This window comes from Ictidomys tridecemlineatus, chromosome 3, assembly GCF_052094955.1.
Source record: "Ictidomys tridecemlineatus isolate mIctTri1 chromosome 3, mIctTri1.hap1, whole genome shotgun sequence".
Taxonomy (NCBI): Eukaryota; Metazoa; Chordata; class Mammalia; order Rodentia; family Sciuridae; genus Ictidomys; species Ictidomys tridecemlineatus.
The window spans coordinates 25,497,969-25,517,479 of NC_135479.1; the positions used below are offsets into that span (position 1 = coordinate 25,497,969).

Below are 19,511 nucleotides of genomic sequence, written 5' to 3' on the forward strand. Positions count from 1 at the left end.
CCCAGTGGCCTAGAGAGGACCAGTCACCTTTCCCCTCAGCCTCACAGCTCGCTATCATTTCCTTCATGTATCCGTTGTTCCCAAGCAGGCTGACTGCTAGACACTCAGCACACACACGTCCCTACCCTCGGTTCTGATGAGTTCCTAGTTGAGATTCTATCCTGGCTCTGCCCCAGAGACCTTGGCCACTTGCATCCAGCCCAGCAACCCCCCATCCAGGGTAAACAAAAATACCCGGTGAGGCCCACAGCTGTGCTGGGAACCGGGGACTGAGCATTGAGGCGGACGCCCCTCACCCTGCCTGAACAGAGCTTGCAGGGAGGCCTGGAAAGAGTCATTGACTTGGTGGTGACAAGCATTGCCCAAATGAGAAAGGAGAAAGCTGGGCTGGGGACCCAGGTGGGAGTTTCGGGATGGTTTCCCTGAGGACGGGATCTCAAGACTTCCTGGGGAGGGGCACGCTGGCCCCTTGAGCCTCCTGACTTCCTGGCCCCAGCCTCCTTCTGCAGGCCTCCCCCCACCGTGCCCCTCCAGGACCCATCAACCTGGTCCTCCTGCCCCCTTCCCTGGGGCCCAGGAAACTCATCTCCAAGCACTTTTTAGCTTCTAAGTCTCCCAGTCGCAGGCTGCTGGGTGGTTGGTAAACAGCTTATTAAGGTGATTAACGCTGCAATTAAAGCTGGAAAAACAGAGGCCGGGGTGCTGGCTGAAGGTCTCTCCTTCCCCTCCCGGCCCTCTCCCCTTCCTCTCCGTCCCCTCCGGGCTGCGTTGATGCAACTCTGCTGACTCAGCCAACAGGGCTCTCACCTCAGGGTACCTGGAGCCCAGGCTGGGAGGTCGGGCAGCGGGGCCTTGCTCGGTGCCCAGGACCCCCTCCCTGTCTTCCTCCTATGATCCCAGTCTCTGGTGGCTCTGCCGGAGAAGGGAGTAAGTGGCAGTGGCGGTAAGGTCCCAGAGGATGGTGTACAGAGGCTGAATTGGGTGGGGTCTCAGCGACAGGGTGAGAGACCCTCCTCGTCCACCCCCCCAGGACAGGAGAGCAGGAGGAGTCTCCTCCCAAAAGACAAGGAGCTTGCTTTCCCAAGCTCAAGGTGTAGGGCAGCTCCTGGCCCACCTGAGGGGCTGAGAGCTGCCAGACCACCATCTTCTGTGACCCAAGATCCAGGAAAGGGTCCAGGGACCCCAGGCTCAGCACCTCCCAGCCTTCAGCGCTGCCCCATGAAGACCACGGGCTGCTGCTTTCAGACTCCCCCTCAAGGCTCCTTCCTCTTACCCCACTCCCTCTTGAAAAGGAAGCCACTCTGCAGGGAGGGTCCCCAGGGAGCATGTCCCCCAGACCCCTACATGTGCCTGGCATGTTTCCATCTTCTTTCAAGACATAATTCAAATGCTACCTCTTCCATGAAGCCCTTTCGGGCTTCCTTCCCACCTGCTACCAGTTGCCTCTGCCCTTTCCTCTGACAGTCTGGTCTAACCCTCCCTGACCCTATCTGCTCTGCCCAGCAGTAGAATCCTCCAGACCAAGTCTGTTTCTGGCCCTGAAGCTCCTAGCACAGGGTCTGTGCTCCGCTTCCCCAGGCTTTGGCCATCTGTGCCTGGCATATAGCAGGTGCTCAATAAACATTGTTTGACTTTTTCCTTTTCGAGTGCACCTAGAGATGGTGGACCAATCAATCAATGTGACAAGTGCTGCCAGGGGCTGCTTCTAAACTGGGAGTGTGGAGGGTTGGATCATCTGGTCAACGGCCACTTCCATGAACTGAGCAGTACTCACCAAGTGCTGGGTATCCTGTTAAGCATTTTACTCAGATTATCCCACTTAAACCTCTCACCAACCCTGCTCGGTAGGTAGCATCATCCTTGCATTACAGGAAAGGAAGGTAAGTTTAGAAAGGTGAAGTGACTTGCCCAAGGTCACAGAGCCAGCAAAGTAGGGGAAGGCAGGATTCGAATCCAGGTCAGTTGACTCTGTGTGCACATTCCTGACCACAGCATTAAGCTTTTCTTAGGACCTGCCCAGGGGAAGAAGCCCAGGCCCTCTTGCACTAATTCTCCTCCCAAGGAAGAATCCAGGGAGGAGGGCTGGTGGGGGGGGAGGGTGATACAGTGGGTACAGCTGCAGTCTCCAGCTCTTTGACACTCTGTCCCAAGGCGTCATAGTAAAGAGTTGCAGAAAATCAGCATTCTCTGTCCAGACCTGGATTCAAAACCCAACCTTGGCAATATCTGTTGTATTTCTTCTGTGACCTTGGCAGACACTGAACTTCTCTAGTTCTAGGTCCTCCCTCCCTCCCTCCCTTCCTTCCTTCCTTCCTTCCTTCCTTCCTTCCTTCCTTCCTTCCTTCCTTCCCTCTTTCCTCCTTGAGGATGGAACCAGGACCTCTTTGCCTGCTACACACCTCTACCACCGTAGCCTCAGTTTTCTCATCTGAAAACTCACCTGCCAAGCTATGTGAGGGTCACATGCCAAGCGCCTGGCACAGAGTAGAAGTTTAGCAAATGTCAGCTGTTGCTAAGACTTGGACAACGGTGGCCCTCAGGGCAGACTGGGGTTCCCTAGCTCAGTAGCCCATGGGCACACTGCTGGCCCCCTCCAAGCCCCGCCCCCCACCCCAGCTCCCACCAGGTCGGGTGAAGAGGGCACCTGACTGCTGTGGAGGTGAGGAAGAGGAAGGGGAGGTCCGGGGTGGGGCTGACCCCCACAGGAGGTCACCTGGGCAGTTAATCCAGCCTGACGGAGCGGGGATGAGCAGGGAGGAATTAGGGAGCTTACAACATCCTTTCATCCCGAGGCTGCCCGCCCGCCCAGCCTCCCTCCTTCCTTCCTCTCTTTCTGCCCTTTTTCCCCCTCTCCCTCCCTTGCTGGCAGCCCAGCCCTAATAAAATGCAGTGTCTCCAGCGAGTCTGCCCGGCTGCCGCCTCGCTGCTCCTGCCTGCACGCAGCCCTCAAACCAAACTGCTCGGCTCGCCCCGCCTGGCAGCTGCCACCTTAACCCTTGCCAGCCCGCTGGCGTCTGTGGGCTGAGGCCTCTCCCTTCCGCCTCCCTCGGGCGTCAGGGGAGGAGAGGGCCTGCTTCCAAGAGGGAGAGGGATGGAGTAGGCGCTGAGGTCCCCCAGCTCTGGAGGCCTGCCAGAGAACCCAGCCCTGTGGGGCTGTGACAGTCAGCCAAGTCCCCTCCGTAAGCCTGGGACCCACTCCTTCTGCCTTCTCATCCTTATTCTGCTTTGTACCTTACAAGATCCCCAGAGGCCAACAGGGTGGGGATTGTTATCCCCATTTGACAGATGAGGACACTGAGGGCCTGCCTGGGAGTGCCAGGCTGAGCTGAGTGGTGTTGCCCATTTTCTAAACAAGACTCTTTCCATTACAGGGAGCCGCCTCTGCCTTGGTGCTCCTGTGCGTGCACGCGTGTGTGTGTGTGTGTGTGTCTGACGTCGGGGTGACCTGAGTGTTTGTGCACCGGTGTGCTCTGGGGTGCCTAGATCTCTCGGGGTGTACGGCTTTGGATTTGCTATGTTCGTGTGATGCTAATGTGTCTCAAGTGTGTTTGTGTCTATGGCGGTGCCTGCAGATGAGCCATTGGCCTCATGTGGGAGTGCATGCAAGTGTGACAAACACAGAGATGTCACCGTGTGTCCTGGTATGTGTGTTTGTGTATCAGACAGTGAAGCAGGTCGGCAGCACGTGTGTGTGTGTGTGTGTGTGTGTGTGTGTGTGTTCATACTGTCCCCCTCTGCCCAGATGTGGCACTCACACACTCCTCCATTCATTCCTGCCACCCTGGCTCTCATCTCCAAAGCCTCCACCAATTGGGGTCTGGAAGAGGAGGGTGGCAGCAGCCCTGGCCCGGGCAGTCAGCAGCAGCGATTCTGACTGCAGCCTGAGGCCTCCCCAAGAAGGTCAACACAGTGGACAGGGACCCTGCCAGCTGTGGGAGCAGTGGTGTTCCCCCTGCCTGAAGCCCCACCCTCACCCAAGCTGGGAGGGACAGACAGGAGGCGAGGGGCTGGGAGCGCCTGGGCGTGGAGGCAGGGGGTTTACACGCGTGTGCAAGCATGTCTGCGTGGTGTGAGCTCAAGATCAAAGAGCAGCCCCGAGGTGACCTGGCAGCAGCGGCAGTGGTGGCGGAGGGCAGCTGGCTGACAGGGAACGCCAAGCCACCAGGCAGAGTGGAGTCAGGGAGACCGCAGCTGGCAGCCTCCTCCCTGACCTATCCAGACTGGGGGCCGACACCAGGTTAGGAGCACCTGCCACCTGGGGCCCGGCCTGGCCCAGCTCTCTAGCAGGGGTTCCCCATGGGCCATGTCCCCCAGGAGCCTCTTAGCTCCCAGGTTCCTTCCCATCAGACCCTTTCCCCAACTCCCAGGCCTCCCCACAGGAGCTGCCTGCTTCCAGCCTCCATTCAAAGAGTGCAGTGGTCATTTTCTTCTTTTTTATTAACATTATATATAAAGATGGGTCCAGTAAGAAAGCAGAAATGAGAAGGCTGGGGGGTGGGGTGGGAGCTGGCTTCAATCCTATGCCCCTGGGGTGGGACTCGGAGACCCCCCATGTCTCTCCTCACTCCTGACCTCCCACAAAACCCCAATCCAGCCGGAGCCCACATCCCTCTTTCTCTCAGCTTGGAACACAGGGAGGTTGGAGAAGGCCACATAAATAGGAAACCACAGTGGGAGGGGGCCGCTTTTCTCCCTCGCTCTTAAAAAAAAATACATACTATATATAAAGCTACAGTCTTTTACCTCTCCGTTTCCTCCATGTTTTACCACATCAGGGGTATAAGAAAGTTAGCTTTGGGGGGCGCCTGGGCTGGGGAGGGGTAGTGCCACCAGCCTTCCAGGGACCCAGTGGCCCTGCCAGCCCTCCCCACTAAGGCACTGAGTATCCCCCTTCCCTTCCTGTCTCCCACATACCTCACCCTGCACTCTCCAGCTCAGTGGGAGCAATCTGTTTCCAAGGCCACCGGAAAGGGGGTGTCTGGGGGCTTGTCTTGCCTGGTATGTCTCCTTGGAGATTTGGAGTTTGGCACCCAAACTGCCAACTTACTGGAGAAGAGGTGAGGTGGGACGGAGGCAGACAGTAGCTGCCCACCCGAGGGGAGACCTGGTCCTATCTGTTAACAATGCCCTTTGTTTTCCTATTTTTCAACAGCTTTTAAAATCGAAGTTGTGCAAAGTCCTGTACACGGAAGAAGAAATGGGTCCTTAGGGAAAACAGGGGAGACCCCCCCATTCCCAACACTGGAGTGGGGAGATGGCTCCTTTCATGCTTCCCCTGAAAGCCCCAGATATTCAGATTCCCTCACTTGGGGGGGTTTCTTTGGTTTAACCCTCAAATCCTAACCGAGGGCTAGAAGTGCAGGGTGGGGGGCTAGGTCAGGTCCCCATCCTGAGGCCCAGTCCTGATGTCCAATGTCTTTTTTGGCAGAAAGGCCTTGCAGGAGAGGGAGGGCCCAGGTTGCTGAGGAGAAACCAGGTCTGGCAGGGGTTAGGATCCATGACACCTGGTCTCCCAGCTCCTCCACGCCCAAGGTCTCCAGTCTGGGGAACAAGTACTATTACGTCTTAGAAGGTGGCGGTGATTAGCCATTTAGAGCCAATCCAGGCTCCAGGAGCAGAAGGGGAACCACAGTCCCTCCAGGGGCGGCATGCCCCAATATCTGCAGGGGTATCCCAGTTCTAAGCAGGAGAGGGAAGTTCAGGGGACATCCTTGGTCCATGCAAATTTCACTGGAAGTTCTTGTTTCCTGGAAGAAGGGGCGGGGGAAACAGGGGCTTTGCCCCTAGCTCCTCCATGATTCCTGAGTGTCGGCTAGGACGGAGGCACCTTCTGCCTGGTCCCGGGGGTCCTTCGGTGGGGGTGCAAGCCAGATGGGTGTTCAGTACACAGCCCCAGGGTTGGGCGGGGGCCCGGGGGAAGCATGGTGCAGGGTGGCTGGCTGAGGCGGCTGCTGCTGTAAGTGGGGTCCACTCAGGTTCTGTGCATGGTACCAGGAGTTGGTAGGGTCGTCCAGGTAGCTGGGGGAGGCACTGTATGGGAGCGGTGGGGGTAGCTGACTGCGGGCAGTGGCTGGAGCTGAGTGGGAAGAGGTGTCCCAGAGGGCTGGTGATGGCGGTGAGTTGCAGGCCATGGAATCGCTGTTGTTGGGACTGTGCTCGAGGGGCACCTCCCCATTCTTGTAGAGCTTCTTGAACTTGGATCGACGGTTCTGGAACCAGATTTTCACCTGGGCAGGACAAGAAAGGGGTAGCTAGTTAGCCTCGCAGAATGCCATAGGAAAACCCCACAGAGAACCCAACCCAGAGAAGGTGAGGCTAGTACCTAAGAAAATCAGGTGAAACCCATCATCCTCAGAATCCAATATCTTTTTTTTTTCCCCCCAATCTGTGATAAAATTGTGGCCAGGAACTTTTGACTGCCTGGCCCAGGTTCTATTCTGCCATTAAGTGTGACCTTGGGCAAGTTGCTTAACCTCTCTGGTCTCACCTTCCTCTGCAAAATGGGAGCGACAGCACAATTTCCTACCTCATAGGATCATTATGAGGCTCAAATAAGTTAGGACATATGAACATTTAGAGCAGCCTGGTATATAGTAAGCACTCAATAAAAGGAAGCCCGAGGGGGACATGGGCAGTCCTCCTTGTTTCCTGGAAGAAGGGGCAAGGGAAACAGGGGCTTTGCCCCTAGCTCCACCATAATTGCTGAGCGTCAGCTAGGACAGAGGCACCTTCTGCCTGGTCCTTCTGTGGGGGGTGCAAGCCAGATACGTGTTCAGTTTGTGGCATTTCATTCACCTTAGATGCCCATAAACAAAGGTGCCCAGATACATAGAGACAAACATACACCCACACATGCATTTCTATACTCACACACACCAGCCAGACTATAAAGCTACACACATTCATAGATACACCCAGATAAACACTCCACAGCATGAGCAGCCACATTCACATATCCAGGCTTGAAGTTATTTGGGTTCAGGCTGGGTAGTGGGGGGACCTGGGAACTCAGGAGCAGGTGAGCCATGATTCCCCAAATTTCCCTTGGGGTATCTCCCCCTCCCCCTGCTGCTCCCCACCCCATGACTGGTACAAACAATGAATCAGCTTCTCTACTGGGTGACCCAGATTCCCGGGGAACCAGGCCCCACGCAGCCAGCCACAACCAAGGCCCGCCTGTCAACACCTGTAGGGAGCCTGGTGTCTGCCACTCCTCCCCTGAGCAGTGACAGGCTGCTGGGGACTTTAGGGACACACTGAAGATGGCGGTGGGGCTTCCACTTTCCAGTCTCCATCTGCCTTTGGTCAGGAACCTCTCCTCTTGACCCCTGGCAGATGCAGGGTAGAGAATTTGGTTGCTGGGCAGGAATGTGGGGTTTTGATAAAAGCATGCATTTTGGTATTGCTCACTGGTGTGCAGTCACATACTTGTCTTCCATTTTTGTATGCAATGACATTCTTGAAGGATCACGCTCCTCATGTGAGCATTCCCATGTTTGTGCAGACCCTGACACGTGTGCAAACATATACCCTGTACGCATGCACGCCCGCACCCTTTGGTGCAGCCGCCTAGTATGGAGGAAAAACACAACGTGGACTCCTAAGACTTGACCAGCAATGCTGGGGACCTTGGGAACTATGGATTCTGGGGTGCACTCATCTCTTTCTGGGATATACACATTTGCACAGGTTCACAACTATTCACATTTACACAGCATGTGCTAACGCCCAACATTGCAACAAAAGTTGAAACTTGGGAGTCCCTCGTCCCAACAGCAAGGGTTTCCCCCGAGCATGCAGAGAGCTCTTATTTGTTAGCCAAGCTGGGGGGGGGGGGGCTCGGGAATCCTGGGATCCCGCATGCTGCCCCGTCCAGAGACCCTGGATCTCCCAGTACCTACCTGTGTCTGCGTGAGGCCCAGCTGCGCGGCCAGTTCTGCGCGCTCGGGCAGCGCCAGGTACTGGGCCTTCTGGAAGCGACGCTGCAGAGCGGCCAGTTGGTAGCTGGAGTAGATGGTGCGCGGCTTTCGGACCTTCTTGGGCTTCCCGTTCACCATGCGCACCTCGGCTTCGGGCTCCTCTTTCACCGACACTGCAGGAAACGCACCGGGTTGGGGACGGTTGAGCTTTGGCCTGAGACCCTAGCGTGCTCCAGAGCCCCGCGGGTCGCCGTTCCCTCTGGCCCACCGACTCGTCCCAGGATTTCCGGGAGGTGCGCTCTGCCGCCCGCGCCGGGGGAGGGAACCTCGGCGACGGAGCCGGACCGGCGGCCGCCCACGACGCGGCGCTCCCAGCTCCGCGCCTGGCCCCGGGAGCCCAGCCCCGACGATAGCAACCGCCTGGGCGAGGACCGCCGCGGCTTCGCTCCCGAAGCCCTCCCAGTTCGCCTCCCAGCCTCCAGGATCCTGCCGCCCGTCTGCTGGCCGCCCCCTTCAGTCCCACCTGGCCGACGGCTGCTCCTCGCTTTTTTCCGTACTCCCACCCCGTTTTGATCTTCTATTTTAGAATAGTTTTAGGTTTTCCAAAAAGTTGCAAAAATAATGCACTTCCTTCTTTCCTTTCCCTCTTTCCTTTTTCTTTTCATTCCTTCTTTACTTTCTCCCTCTCGTCCTTTCCACTGTTCTTTCTTCTGTCCTTTCGCTCTTTCTTTCCACATTTCCTTCTTGCTGTCTCCACCTTTTTCACCTTCTCTGCTTCTCCGTCTCTATTTCCCCTAATTCCTGTCGTCTTTTGCCAGGAGCCTCCCACTACTCCTGGTCACCCCAGCCCACGACCAAAGAAGGGTCCCTGGAGTCAGTCCCTGCTGCCTAGCCTCAAGTCCTCGACGACCTGAGGGAGGGCCGCCTGTTGAAGTGTCCCCGAAATCACCTCGATTCAGAGTTTCCCTGACAAGCCAGAGCTCCTTGTTCTCCCAGCTCACCCGGATCCTCACCCGAGACTGCGACACAGCGGCGCATAGCAGGCTCCGCGTCTCTAACGCTCAGTCTCGGCACTGAGGGTCGTCTGCCCCTCTGGGGGTCATCTAGCCCACCTCCTCTGACTCCAGGCAGTGCAATTTTTACCCTCCAGGTCTAGATTTAAACTTCCATTCCCCCGCATTTGTCTCCCGCGGGAACCTTCTAGGGTCTCCGACCCTCCCGGCGATCCCCTAGTCCTCACCTGGGTCCTGGGCAGGCAGCGGCTGCTCCCGGTACGGTCCGTATTGCCGGTAGGAGGTTCCATAGGTATATTCCGACTTGGGCGAGTAAGCGCCAGTGCCCGCGAGCCCATTGAGATTGAACTGGTGGTGGTAAGTGTAGGGGTTCACGGTCTGGCCGTAAGGCTGGCCTGAGTAGTAGTCGTGCTGGGGAGCGCTGTAGTAGCCCAGGTCCGTGACGGAAGACTCGGGCAGGGTGGGCGAGTCCTTGGAGCCCGCATGGCAGCTAAGCGAGCTGGAGATATCTGTGAGGATGCTGCTGAGTTTGCGATCGAAGGAGCCACTCATGCTGGCGGGCGCCGCACCTCCCCCGGGCTGGCCTCCGCCGAGGAGCGCCGAAGTGGAGAGGAGCTCTGGGAAGTCGGAGGAGACCAGGCTGGGTGTGTGTGTGTCCACAAGGCGAGGGGAGGGCCGGGTCGCGTCTCGGGGGGAGGGGGTGGCCGAGGGGCGCTCAGACCATCGCCAGTCAGTCGGGCTTTCTCTGCGCGCCTCTCTTCGCGTCCCAAGCCAGAGTCAAATGCTGCCAGCTCCGCCCGGCCAGCCGGTTATAGACTCAATGTTGGAGTCGCAGAGGGAGGCTCCTGCGCGCTGATTGGCTGCAAGTCTTGCCTTGGAGGCAAAACACGCTCTCGCTCTCTTGCTCGCCCCCCCCCCATTCTTTGTTGTTACCCAAAACGCAGGCGCGCGCGCGCACACATACACACACACACACACACACAAACACACACACACAGTTGCTCCTTCTATCTTCTTAGTCCAGATAAACTCTGGGGAAGGGGTGACTTTGCAGAGCCCCCAGTATCCTTCATCTGTTTTCTAGGCTGGAGGTGGGCTTAGGTGCAATGGGGAAGGAGGGGAATTTAACCATTGGGTGTTTGTGGAAGGAGGTGGTCCAAGATGATCCTGTGTGTGTGTGTGTGTGTGTGTGTGTGTGTGTTCGCGCGCGCGCGCGCGCGTGCTCGTGCTATGCAAGTGTCAGTTGATGAAGTGATAAGGACTCAAGGTCCATGAAAATGTTTTAATCTCTCTTAAGATCAGAAGGAAAAAAGATTACTTCTTTTGGGTTAAAAAGATGTTTGATTATATTCGTATGTTATCTTTATAGCCATTCAGTCATAAAATGTAATTTTAAAAAATGTATGGAAGAAGGGACCCACCTTGCAAAAGCACCTTGAGCCTACAAAAGTAATCATTTGGCTTTGGGAGGATCCTACAGGGGCAAGGCTATGTGAATTTAGGGGCTGATGGGGAGGATGGGGGTTATGCTAGAGCTATCTCCCAAACTACCTGTGCACAATTTCAGGGATAGCACAGGTTGAATGGAAGGAGAAAGGGACCTGGTGTCCCCATATGGTTAGTAAGGACACAGGCTGACTCTCTGTGTGCTTCAGGAAGTCTAGGGACAGATTTTGTGCAGTATGGGATAGCAGTGAGGAGTGTAGGCATTTTTAGGGTTCAAATGTATGGGACAGGAGTGCTTGGGGGTGTGTTCCACAGTGTACAGGGATGTTCAGAGAATGCAGGCGTGTATGTGAGAGAGATTGGCAGTGTGTGGGGGGGGTAGGGGTGGGGGTAGGGGCATGGGAAAGGAGAATGAGCTGCCATGCAGATGTGTATAGACTTCTCAGTACCTTCCCAGTCCCCAATAGGGGAAGTCATGATGCTACATTGATCTCTTTTGCACCATGGAGTTCCGGATGAAGGGTTCCCTACCTGAGGATCCCCAGAGCCTGGTCCTCTTTGGTCTACAAAGCCCAGTTCCTAGGTCATCCTAGCTGTTCCAGACACCTAGCCCATTTATTCATTCCACCCCTACTTCTGACCCCCACCTTTCTTTGGAGGGAGGAAGACCTTCTACCAATCTCACTTCTTTTCCTGCCCACTTCTTCCCCATGCCATGTCTATGTCCTGCACTCTCCTGGCCAACGCGTGTGAGCGAGGACACGCGGTGCCAGCGCGCCACCTCGTGGTTACATCTGGGCTTGGCGCCTCCCCAAGTCCGGTGTCTATCCCAGCACGCGGGAGGGGTCTCTTGCGTAGACGGAGAAGTGTGCAGAGCCCCTGTGCCCCTTTCCAAGGCCAGAGGCCCCGGCATTCTGCTGAGGCTGGAAGAACTTTGAGAGCTGCTGTTGGCGGAGACAGAGGGTCGCGGTCCCAGGAGCAGGAGCGAGTGCCTTCCTGGCCTGGGCCGCCCCGGAGGCCGCCCTCCGCGTGGGAAAGGTGGGGGCGGGGGCGGGCGCGGGGAGCGCTATCTGTCTGTCTATCTGCGCGTCCCCCCAGCGCCTATCGCCAGCCGCTCTGAGCCCGTGGCGGGGCGAGTTGCCACCCGCTCTGGATGCCCTCTGTTCTGGTGCCAAGAGGGAGCCCAGAGAGCCTGCGGCGTTCGGGGCAGGAAGGGCACTGGGCGGGCGGGCTCCCCTCTGAGGGAGGATGGGAGCGGGAGAGGCAGCCAGGGCCTGCTTGGAGCCCCCAACTCCCCACAGGGAAGGGACAGCGTCGGGAAAGCCGTGTCTCAGGTTCATTTCATTCATTCAACTGAGAGCAGAAAGAACAGGTGACTCAGAAGCCTCATGCTTTCTGCCTCCGACCCCACCCAACCCGTGGCTCCCCAGTAGTCAATGAGCTCAGCCCTGGAAATCTGGAAGCCTGAAGGTGGTGGTGGTGGTGGGTCGCATGAGGATAATTTCTAAATTCTGGTGTTTATTTTTATTTTTATTTTTTTGAACTGGGGATTGAACCCAGGGGCAGTTTACCACTGAGCCACATCCTTAGCCTCCTCCTGTTTTTAATTTTTTTTTTTAACTTTGAGACAGTTCTCCCAAAGCAGCTTAAGGCCTCACTGATTTGCTGAAGTTGGCCTCAAACTTGCAATCCTCCTGCCTCGATCTCCAGAGTCTCCAGAATTACAGGTATGCCCAGCCCATTCAGGAAATTCTAAGAGTTCTAGAAAGGGACTGAAACTGCAACATTAGGGACTTGAAGGAACAATTATTTGGTAAAGTCATGCTGACATCTTGTCCCCCATTGCACTGCATGCCAGGGACTGCTGTTCCTGTTCTCTGCTGCCTTCCAGATCCCTAAGACAGTGCTCAGTAGATATTTGTTGAGTGTCTAAATGAGAATCTCTGACACCAAAGAGGGACTGAACCATCTTGGTGCTGCTCTGGCAAACCCCTGGCTGAGGCTGAGCCATGTCTGTAGGAGGCATGGGCCAGGCAGAAGACTCCAGGGCCAAAAGAGGAGCGACTTCCTAAATGGGGCATCCTGAGTGGCCTACTGAGGGACCAACCGGAATGGAACCACCAACAGCTGGGTGGGAGAGGTAACTGAAGGATGCAGTGGGACCAGTGCCACCCACTGGACCTCACCTGGGCTAACAAGATGAGCAAGTGTTGGCTGGAGGCCTGCCCTGGGTGGAAGGGTGAAGCAGGGCAGCCAGTGCCTCTGGGAGGCTGGTGGGAGGGAAAGAGGGCAGCACTGGCTGATGTCCAAAACAAGGTCCACTGCCCACCCTGGCTTTGGCACGGAGAAAGGTACCTGTTGAAGCAAGCTGGTCCCTGGAGCCCAGGTATCATGCAGCCTAGGAACCACCACAGGAACTGGGCTGGCTCTGTCTGAGGGGAGGAACTCAAAGGAGGAACCAAGCCCAAGGTGAACAGGCCAGGCCTTGCTATCTCCCTTGCCCGGGGAGCTGGCGCCATCTAGTGGTCATCATGAGGCAGTGTCCAGCTCCACTGGGCAGACCCGAAGTGGGCCACCTGCAGGGGACAAGGCCATCCCTCACAGAAGGAATGTTATCTATTTACTTATTCAGTTCCATCTCACCATCAATACCCCCGGCTTCCCTTACCCCTTCTGACTGCCCATCTTTGTCCAGCCAGTGTTCCTTCCCTGGAGTTTCTCGTTTGTAAATAAAAAAGTGGATTGTTTGATGGCCTTTGAAGTCCCTTCTAGCTTTAATATTCTCTGATTCTAAATGCTAGGACTTTCCTGTAGCTTAAGGGTGACCTCCCCACTTTCTTCTCACCAACTCCCTCAGAGATACACCCCAGCACTCTGAAGGCTGGACATCCTTCCGAAGTCCCTCATCCACAGTAAATCGTCATGGAGCCTCTATGCTGTGTCAGACTGTGTCAGGGGATGTGATGACCAAGACAGACACGGTGCCACCTCCATGGATCCCGGGTTCCAATAGGAAAAGTAGACACATAGGCGAATAGTTTCAATACTGTGTGATGTGTGCTGGGACAGGGGTAGCACACACTTCTGTGACCATCCAGTGAGGCCCAACCCTTCTCCAGAAGTGAGACCTGGAGGATGTGTGGGACTTGGCCTGGAAAGGCAGAGGTATGGGGGGAGGGGCTCCCAGCCACTGGAAGAGTCGGCTTGAAAGCTCTTGCTTCCGTGACGCTTCACCTTTAGACACCTGGGGACAGGTGTCTAAAGGTGAAGCAGGAGAGATCAGGGCCCAGAGCTCAGAACAGGCAGCCAGAAGTGGGAGATTATTTAGAGGCTGGGGGAAACAATTGAAGTATTTTAACTAAGGGAGATACATGATCAGATTTTCATTTTAGAAGGGTCTCTCTGACTGCAGTGTGGGATTAGAGCATTCAGGTGACAGGATTGGAGGCTAAGGGCCCATATAGGAGGTGACTGTATAATTCAAGCAAGAGGGATCTGTGGTCTGGGTTAAGGAAGAGGCAGGTGGTGGAGAGCAGTGATGTGAGAGAGAGCAAGGAGGTGGGGACCACAGAGCTAGGGAGAGGGTTGGGTGTGGATTGTAGGGAGGGTGTTCAGGAGAATATCACCCAAACTTCTGATTTGGACAACTGAGTGGAAAGTTGAGGCTATTCTCTGAAAGAGAGAACCCTAAAAAGAGAGGATACATGATGGGAAAGACGATGTGTCCAATTTTTTTTTTTTAACTTTTCATTGGAGTATAACATGCTTGCAAAAATGTGCTCAAGTCATAATCAATGAATTTGCACAAATCGAACATAGCCGTGTACCTGGCATCTGGCAGAGCATTGGTGGAAAAACCTTAGCTGTACTTAGAAGCCCCAGAAGGTAAACATTAACCTTCTCCTAGCAAAGTAGGTCTATTTTGCACCATTTTGACTTTCATGTAAGTATGTACTTTTGGAGGCTGGGATTGTGGCTCAGTGGTAGAGCACTTGCCTCGTCTGTGCGAGACCCTGGGTTTGATCCTTAGCACCACATGAAAAAAAAAAAAGTGAAATAAAGGTATTGTGTCCAACTGCAACTAAAAAATACATTTAAAAAAAGTATGTACTTTTGTGTCTGTCTTTTTTTTTGGGGGGGGGAGTGCTCTGGAGATCAAGCCCAGGACCTTGCACATAATAAGCACATGTCTACCACTGAACTGCACCCTAGCCATGTATCTGGCTTCTTTGGCTCAACATTTGGTTGTAAGATTTATCCATGTTATTGGATATATTTGTAGGTGGTTTATTTTCACCACTGCATGTGAGTGTTCTATCATGTAAATTTGTCACCATGTGTTTATCTATCCTGCTGTTGATGGGCATGTGAGTCATTTCCAGTTTGGAATGATCCTGAATGGTACGGCTCTGATTATTCTTCTACGTATCTTTTGGTACACGTGTGTATCATGCTGCTGTTAACTGCCTAAAGGTGGATGTGAGCCATGGAGTGTATGTATAATCAGCTTTCGGAGGTACTGCCAATAGTTCTCTAAAATGGTTGCTTTATTAGTTTAATTGTGAATCATGTTGAGTTGGAGCATCTTTGAGACAGACACCTAGGAAGAGCTGTCCAGCAGGAGTTGGCTACAGGCTACACAGATCTGAAAAATCTGTAAATAAGCTGGAAATGATTAGACCAGAAACTATGCAACTCCTAGGGGGGGGAAAAACTTAGGTTTTTTCCCCAGCATATAGGCATATGCAATGACTTTCTCTATAGGACCCCTAAAGTTCAGGAAATCATGCCAAGGGTTTATAAATGGGATGGCATCAAATTAAAAAGCTTCTGCACAGGATTGGAGAGATAGCTTAGAGGTAAAGCAGTTGCCTAGCATGTATGAAGCCCTGGGTTCAATCCCCATCAACGCATAAAAAACAAACAAACAAAGAAGATTTTTAAAAAGCTTCTACACAGCAAAGGGAAACAATAGGAGAGTGAAGAAAGAACCTATGGGATGGGAGAAAATCTTTGATAGCTACTCTTCTGACAGAGGATTAATATCTAGGATATATAAAGAACACAAAAAAACTTTACACTAAAAAATCAAAATTCTCAATTAATAAGTGGGCAAATGAATTAAACAGACACTTCTCAAAAGAATACAAATAGTCAACAAAATATGAAAATATGCTCAACATCATTAGCAATTAGGGCAATTGAAACACTGAAATTTCATCTCACACCAGTCAGAATAGCAGTCATCAAGTATACAAATAATAGGGGCTGGGGTTGTGGCTCAGTGGTAGAGCGCTCGCCTAGCATGCATGAGGCACGGGGTTTGATCCTCAGCATCACATTAAAAATAAAGATGTTCGGGCTGGGGATGTGGCTCAAACGGTGGCGCGCTCGCCTGGCATGCATGTGGCCGGAATGTAATCCTCAGCACCACATACAAACAAAGATATTGTGTTCGCCATAAAAAAAAAAACTAAAAAATACATATATAAAAAAATAAATAAAGATGTTGTGTCCACCTAAAACTAATATATAGAGATTTTGAAGGTTTTTTTAAAACTTTTTTTTAGTTGTCAACGGACCTTTATTTTTATTTATTGATATGTGGTGCTGAGAATGGAACCCATGCTTCATACATGCTAGGCAAGCACTCTGCCACTGAGCCATGGCCCCAGCCCCTAAAAACTAATAGTGGCACATACCTGTAATCCCAGCAGCTCAGGAGGCCAGGGCAGGAGGATCGTTGAGTTCAAAGCCAGCCTCAGCAAAAGTGAGGTACTAAGCAAGTCAGTGAGACCCTGTCTCTAAATAAAATACAAAATAGGGCTGGGGATGTGGCTCAGTGGTTGAGTGCCCCTGAGTTCAATCCCTAGTACCCACCCCCCAAAAGAAGAATACAAATAATAATAAATGCTGGAGAGGACGTGGAGAAAAAGGGACACTTTTACACTGTTGGTGGGACTGTAAATTAGTATAGCCACTATGGAAATCAGTATAGAGGTTCCTTAAAAGACTAGACATGGACCACCAAATGACCCAGCTATACCACTCCTCGGTATTTGTCTTGAAGAATTAAAATCATCTTACTTCAGTGATCCACACGTACCCATGTTTATAGCAGCACAATTCACAACAGCCAAACTATGGAACCAGCCTAGGTGTCCATCAAAGGATGAATGTATAAAGAAAATGTGATATACACACACACACACACACACACACACAATGGAATTTTATTCATCCATAAACAAAAATGAAATGATGTCATTTGAAGGAAAATGGATGGAACTGGAGACCATTACATTAAGCAAAATAAGTCTAACTCAGAAAGTCAAGGGTCCTATGTTTTCTCTCCTAAGCATCAGCTAGAGAGGAACAAGAAAAAGAAAGATGGGGGTGGATCTTGTGAAAATCAAAGGGAGATGAGTAGAGAAAAGGGATCAAGAGGTGAGGGACGGGGAGTGGGGGGAGTGCTGGTGAGTGACGTTGCGAGTTTCACTGTTGCACTGTGTATTGTGCACGTGTAGGGATAGGTAACGACAAATCCCATCAGTATGTACAACTGTCATGCGCGAGGAAAAAATGTGTCGGGCCCTGGGGGAGAAGCTGGAATTGGAGATGCAAGTTGAGTCTTTGGCTTCCTGCAGTAAGTGGATCCACAGGCGCGGTGAGGGGGCCCAGAGAGGCAGGGAGAGAACACAGGGCCAAGGAGGGTCCCAGGCAATAGCTGAGAGTGGTTAGAGCCGATGGCAATAGAGAGGGAGGTGGCTGTGCGTGGTAGGGCGCATGGATTGGGGCACAGTCTGCAAGGTCAAATCCTGCATGGCTTGTGGTCTGCTTGGGACAGGATGAGGACTGAAATGTAACTACTGGCTGACGTCTCAGGGAAGAGGTTGGTGATGCGAGGGAGGGGGCAACTGGGAGGCTGTTTACAGCCCGCTGAGGGGCAAGTGGAGGGGCGGAAATGGGGTTCAGGCAGCTCGTCCTGGTAGCTCCATCCTGGTGGCTGCAAAAGGCAGGAGGGAGGTGGAGGCGGTAGCTGGAGAGAATCTGGCGAGAAGCAGCTTGTGTGTGTGTGTGTGTGTGTGTGTGTGTGTGTGTGTGTGTGTGTACACGTTTTAAATGGGAGCAAGCTGTTTAGGTGTCAGTTACTGCAGCGGGAGAGGGGCTGATCCAGATTGCCTTCCCTGAGTAGGTAGTTGGGAGGGAAGGATCTGGAACCCCACCATAGGGGCTGACCCGACAGCAGAGGATTTCTTCCCTGGAGTCAAGAGGGAAGATGAAACCAGGTGTCCTGAGCGCCAGGCCCTGTTGGAAGTATCCTACAGGTGGGAGTTCACTCACGCTTTGAACCACCCTACGAGTTGGGTGCTCTCATTTCTACCTTTCAGTAGAGGGGGAATCGGGGCACAGAGAGTGGACATGTCAATGGTGAATTCAAAACTTGAACTCAGCGGAGCGTGGTGGTGCTGACCTGTAATCCCAGTGGCTCAGGAGGCTGAGGCAGGAGGATCGCGAGTTCAAAGCCAGCCTCAGCAATTTAGCGAGGACCTAAGCAACTCAGAGAGATCTTGTCTCTAAATAAAGTACAAAAGAGGAGGGGGGAATGCTGGGCTGGGGATATGGCTGAGTGGTTGAGTGCCCTTGGGTTTAATCCTGGGTACAAAAAAAAAAACAAACCCAAAAAACCCACCACCCTTGAACCCAGGAAGTTAATAGCTGAGAATAGGGACATGGTGGGACCAGAGGCTGGGAGGGACAAGAACAAGCCAGTGTAGCTGCTGCCATGCGGACAAGAGAGAGGTCTGAGCAGGGGACACAGGAGGATTGACGGGGAGGCCAGGACACGGGGTGAGAGCCCATGAGGTTTTAGGGACCTCAGGGGAGGGGCATGGCAGGGTGCACCCTAGGTGCTCAGCAGCCTGCAGTGGGCTGTGGAGTCCACCAGGGGAGCAGCGGAGGCTGGCAGCAGCTATTCCAGTGGGTTGGGGTGGAGGTGGGGGTGGGGGTGTTTAAGCTGAACCAGGAAGGAAGTGAAGAGGGGCTTCTGAACCATGAGGGAGAGGACTAGGCTGGATGTCCTGATGTCCTGCTGAGGTGGCGGGCAGAGGGGGCTGGTAGCAGGAGTGCTCTTAGGGTCGGAGGGCAGGAGGTTGGAATTTAAAGTTTTAGAGGGGGAACAGCTTCAGGTGAGGGGTTGGCTAAAAAGGCGGCTTAACTGTGAAGCTACCAACACTTAATCCTCATATGTATGCAAGAAAGTAGCTTCCTACAGATTAGCACTAATTTACGCTATCTCCCACTGTGTATAAGAGAAAGTCAGTGACCCTCAAGATACTAAGTATCCAGGCAAGCATGGTGTGGCAGTCCTGTAATCCCAGCAACTCAGGAGGCTAAGACAGGAGGATCACAATTTGTGGCCCACCTGGGCAACTTAAGTGAGACCCTGTCTCAAAATGAAATAAAATAATAATAATAAAGGGCTGGGGATATAGCTCAGAGGGAGAATGCTCCTGGGTTCAATCCCCAGTAACACACACATACACACACTCACACACACACACACACACACACACACACAGACACACACTGAAAGAAAAATCCCAGAGAATAAACAAGAGCTATGTGGAACTAATAAATTTTCAGGATACAAGGCTAATATACGAAAGTCAATCCTTTTGCTGTATACCAATGAGCAATTGGAATTTAAAATTTATAATTTTTATTTTTTGTTCCTTAAGATAAGGGTTTCACTGTGCTGCCCAGTCTATTCTGTTGTTAGTATGAGGAATTTAGCCCAGAGGTGCTTTACTATTGAGCTATATCCCCATGCCTTTCTATTTTTTAAATTTTGAGACATCATCTTACTAGGGCCTTGCTAAGTTACTGAGGCTGGCCTCCAATTTGTGATCCTCCTTCCTCAGCCTCCTAAGTTTCTGAGATTACAGGTATGCTACAAGGCCCAGCTCCCATATGGTTTTGAACACACCATCCATCAGCCTCAGCATTCAGAGTGGCTGGAATTATAAGTGTGTGCTGCCACACCTTGCTTGGAATACCATTTACATTAGTACCAAAAAAAAATTTTACACGTAACTCTGGCAAAATGTGTAAAATATTTGTGAGTCAAATT

General features: G+C 53.0%; 1 protein-coding gene across 1 annotated transcript; it reads right to left on the minus strand.

Moving 5' to 3' along the window:
* Window positions 1–4,464: 4,464 nt before the first annotated feature.
* Window positions 4,465–9,892, minus strand: Dlx3 (distal-less homeobox 3). The gene is made up of 3 exons (XM_005321679.4): window positions 9,160–9,892; window positions 7,902–8,092; window positions 4,465–6,227 (listed from the first exon to the last, which is right to left on the minus strand). Exons 1-3 carry the CDS (start codon window positions 9,482–9,484, stop codon window positions 5,880–5,882), a joined length of 864 nt encoding a protein of 287 aa, XP_005321736.1. The 5' UTR covers window positions 9,485–9,892; the 3' UTR covers window positions 4,465–5,879.
* Window positions 9,893–19,511: the final 9,619 nt, after the last annotated feature.

Coding starts and splice junctions, on each gene's coding strand:
- Dlx3 (XM_005321679.4), bottom strand. CDS start 9,484: ATGAGTGGCTCCTTCGATCGCAAACTCAGCAGCATCCTCACAGATATC. Junction 8,093..9,159: donor GCTGCCTGCCCAGGACCCAG/GTGAGGACTAGG, acceptor CGTTTCCTGCAG/TGTCGGTGAAAGAGGAGCCC. Junction 6,228..7,901: donor TGGGCCTCACGCAGACACAG/GTAGGTACTGGG, acceptor TGTCCTGCCCAG/GTGAAAATCTGGTTCCAGAA.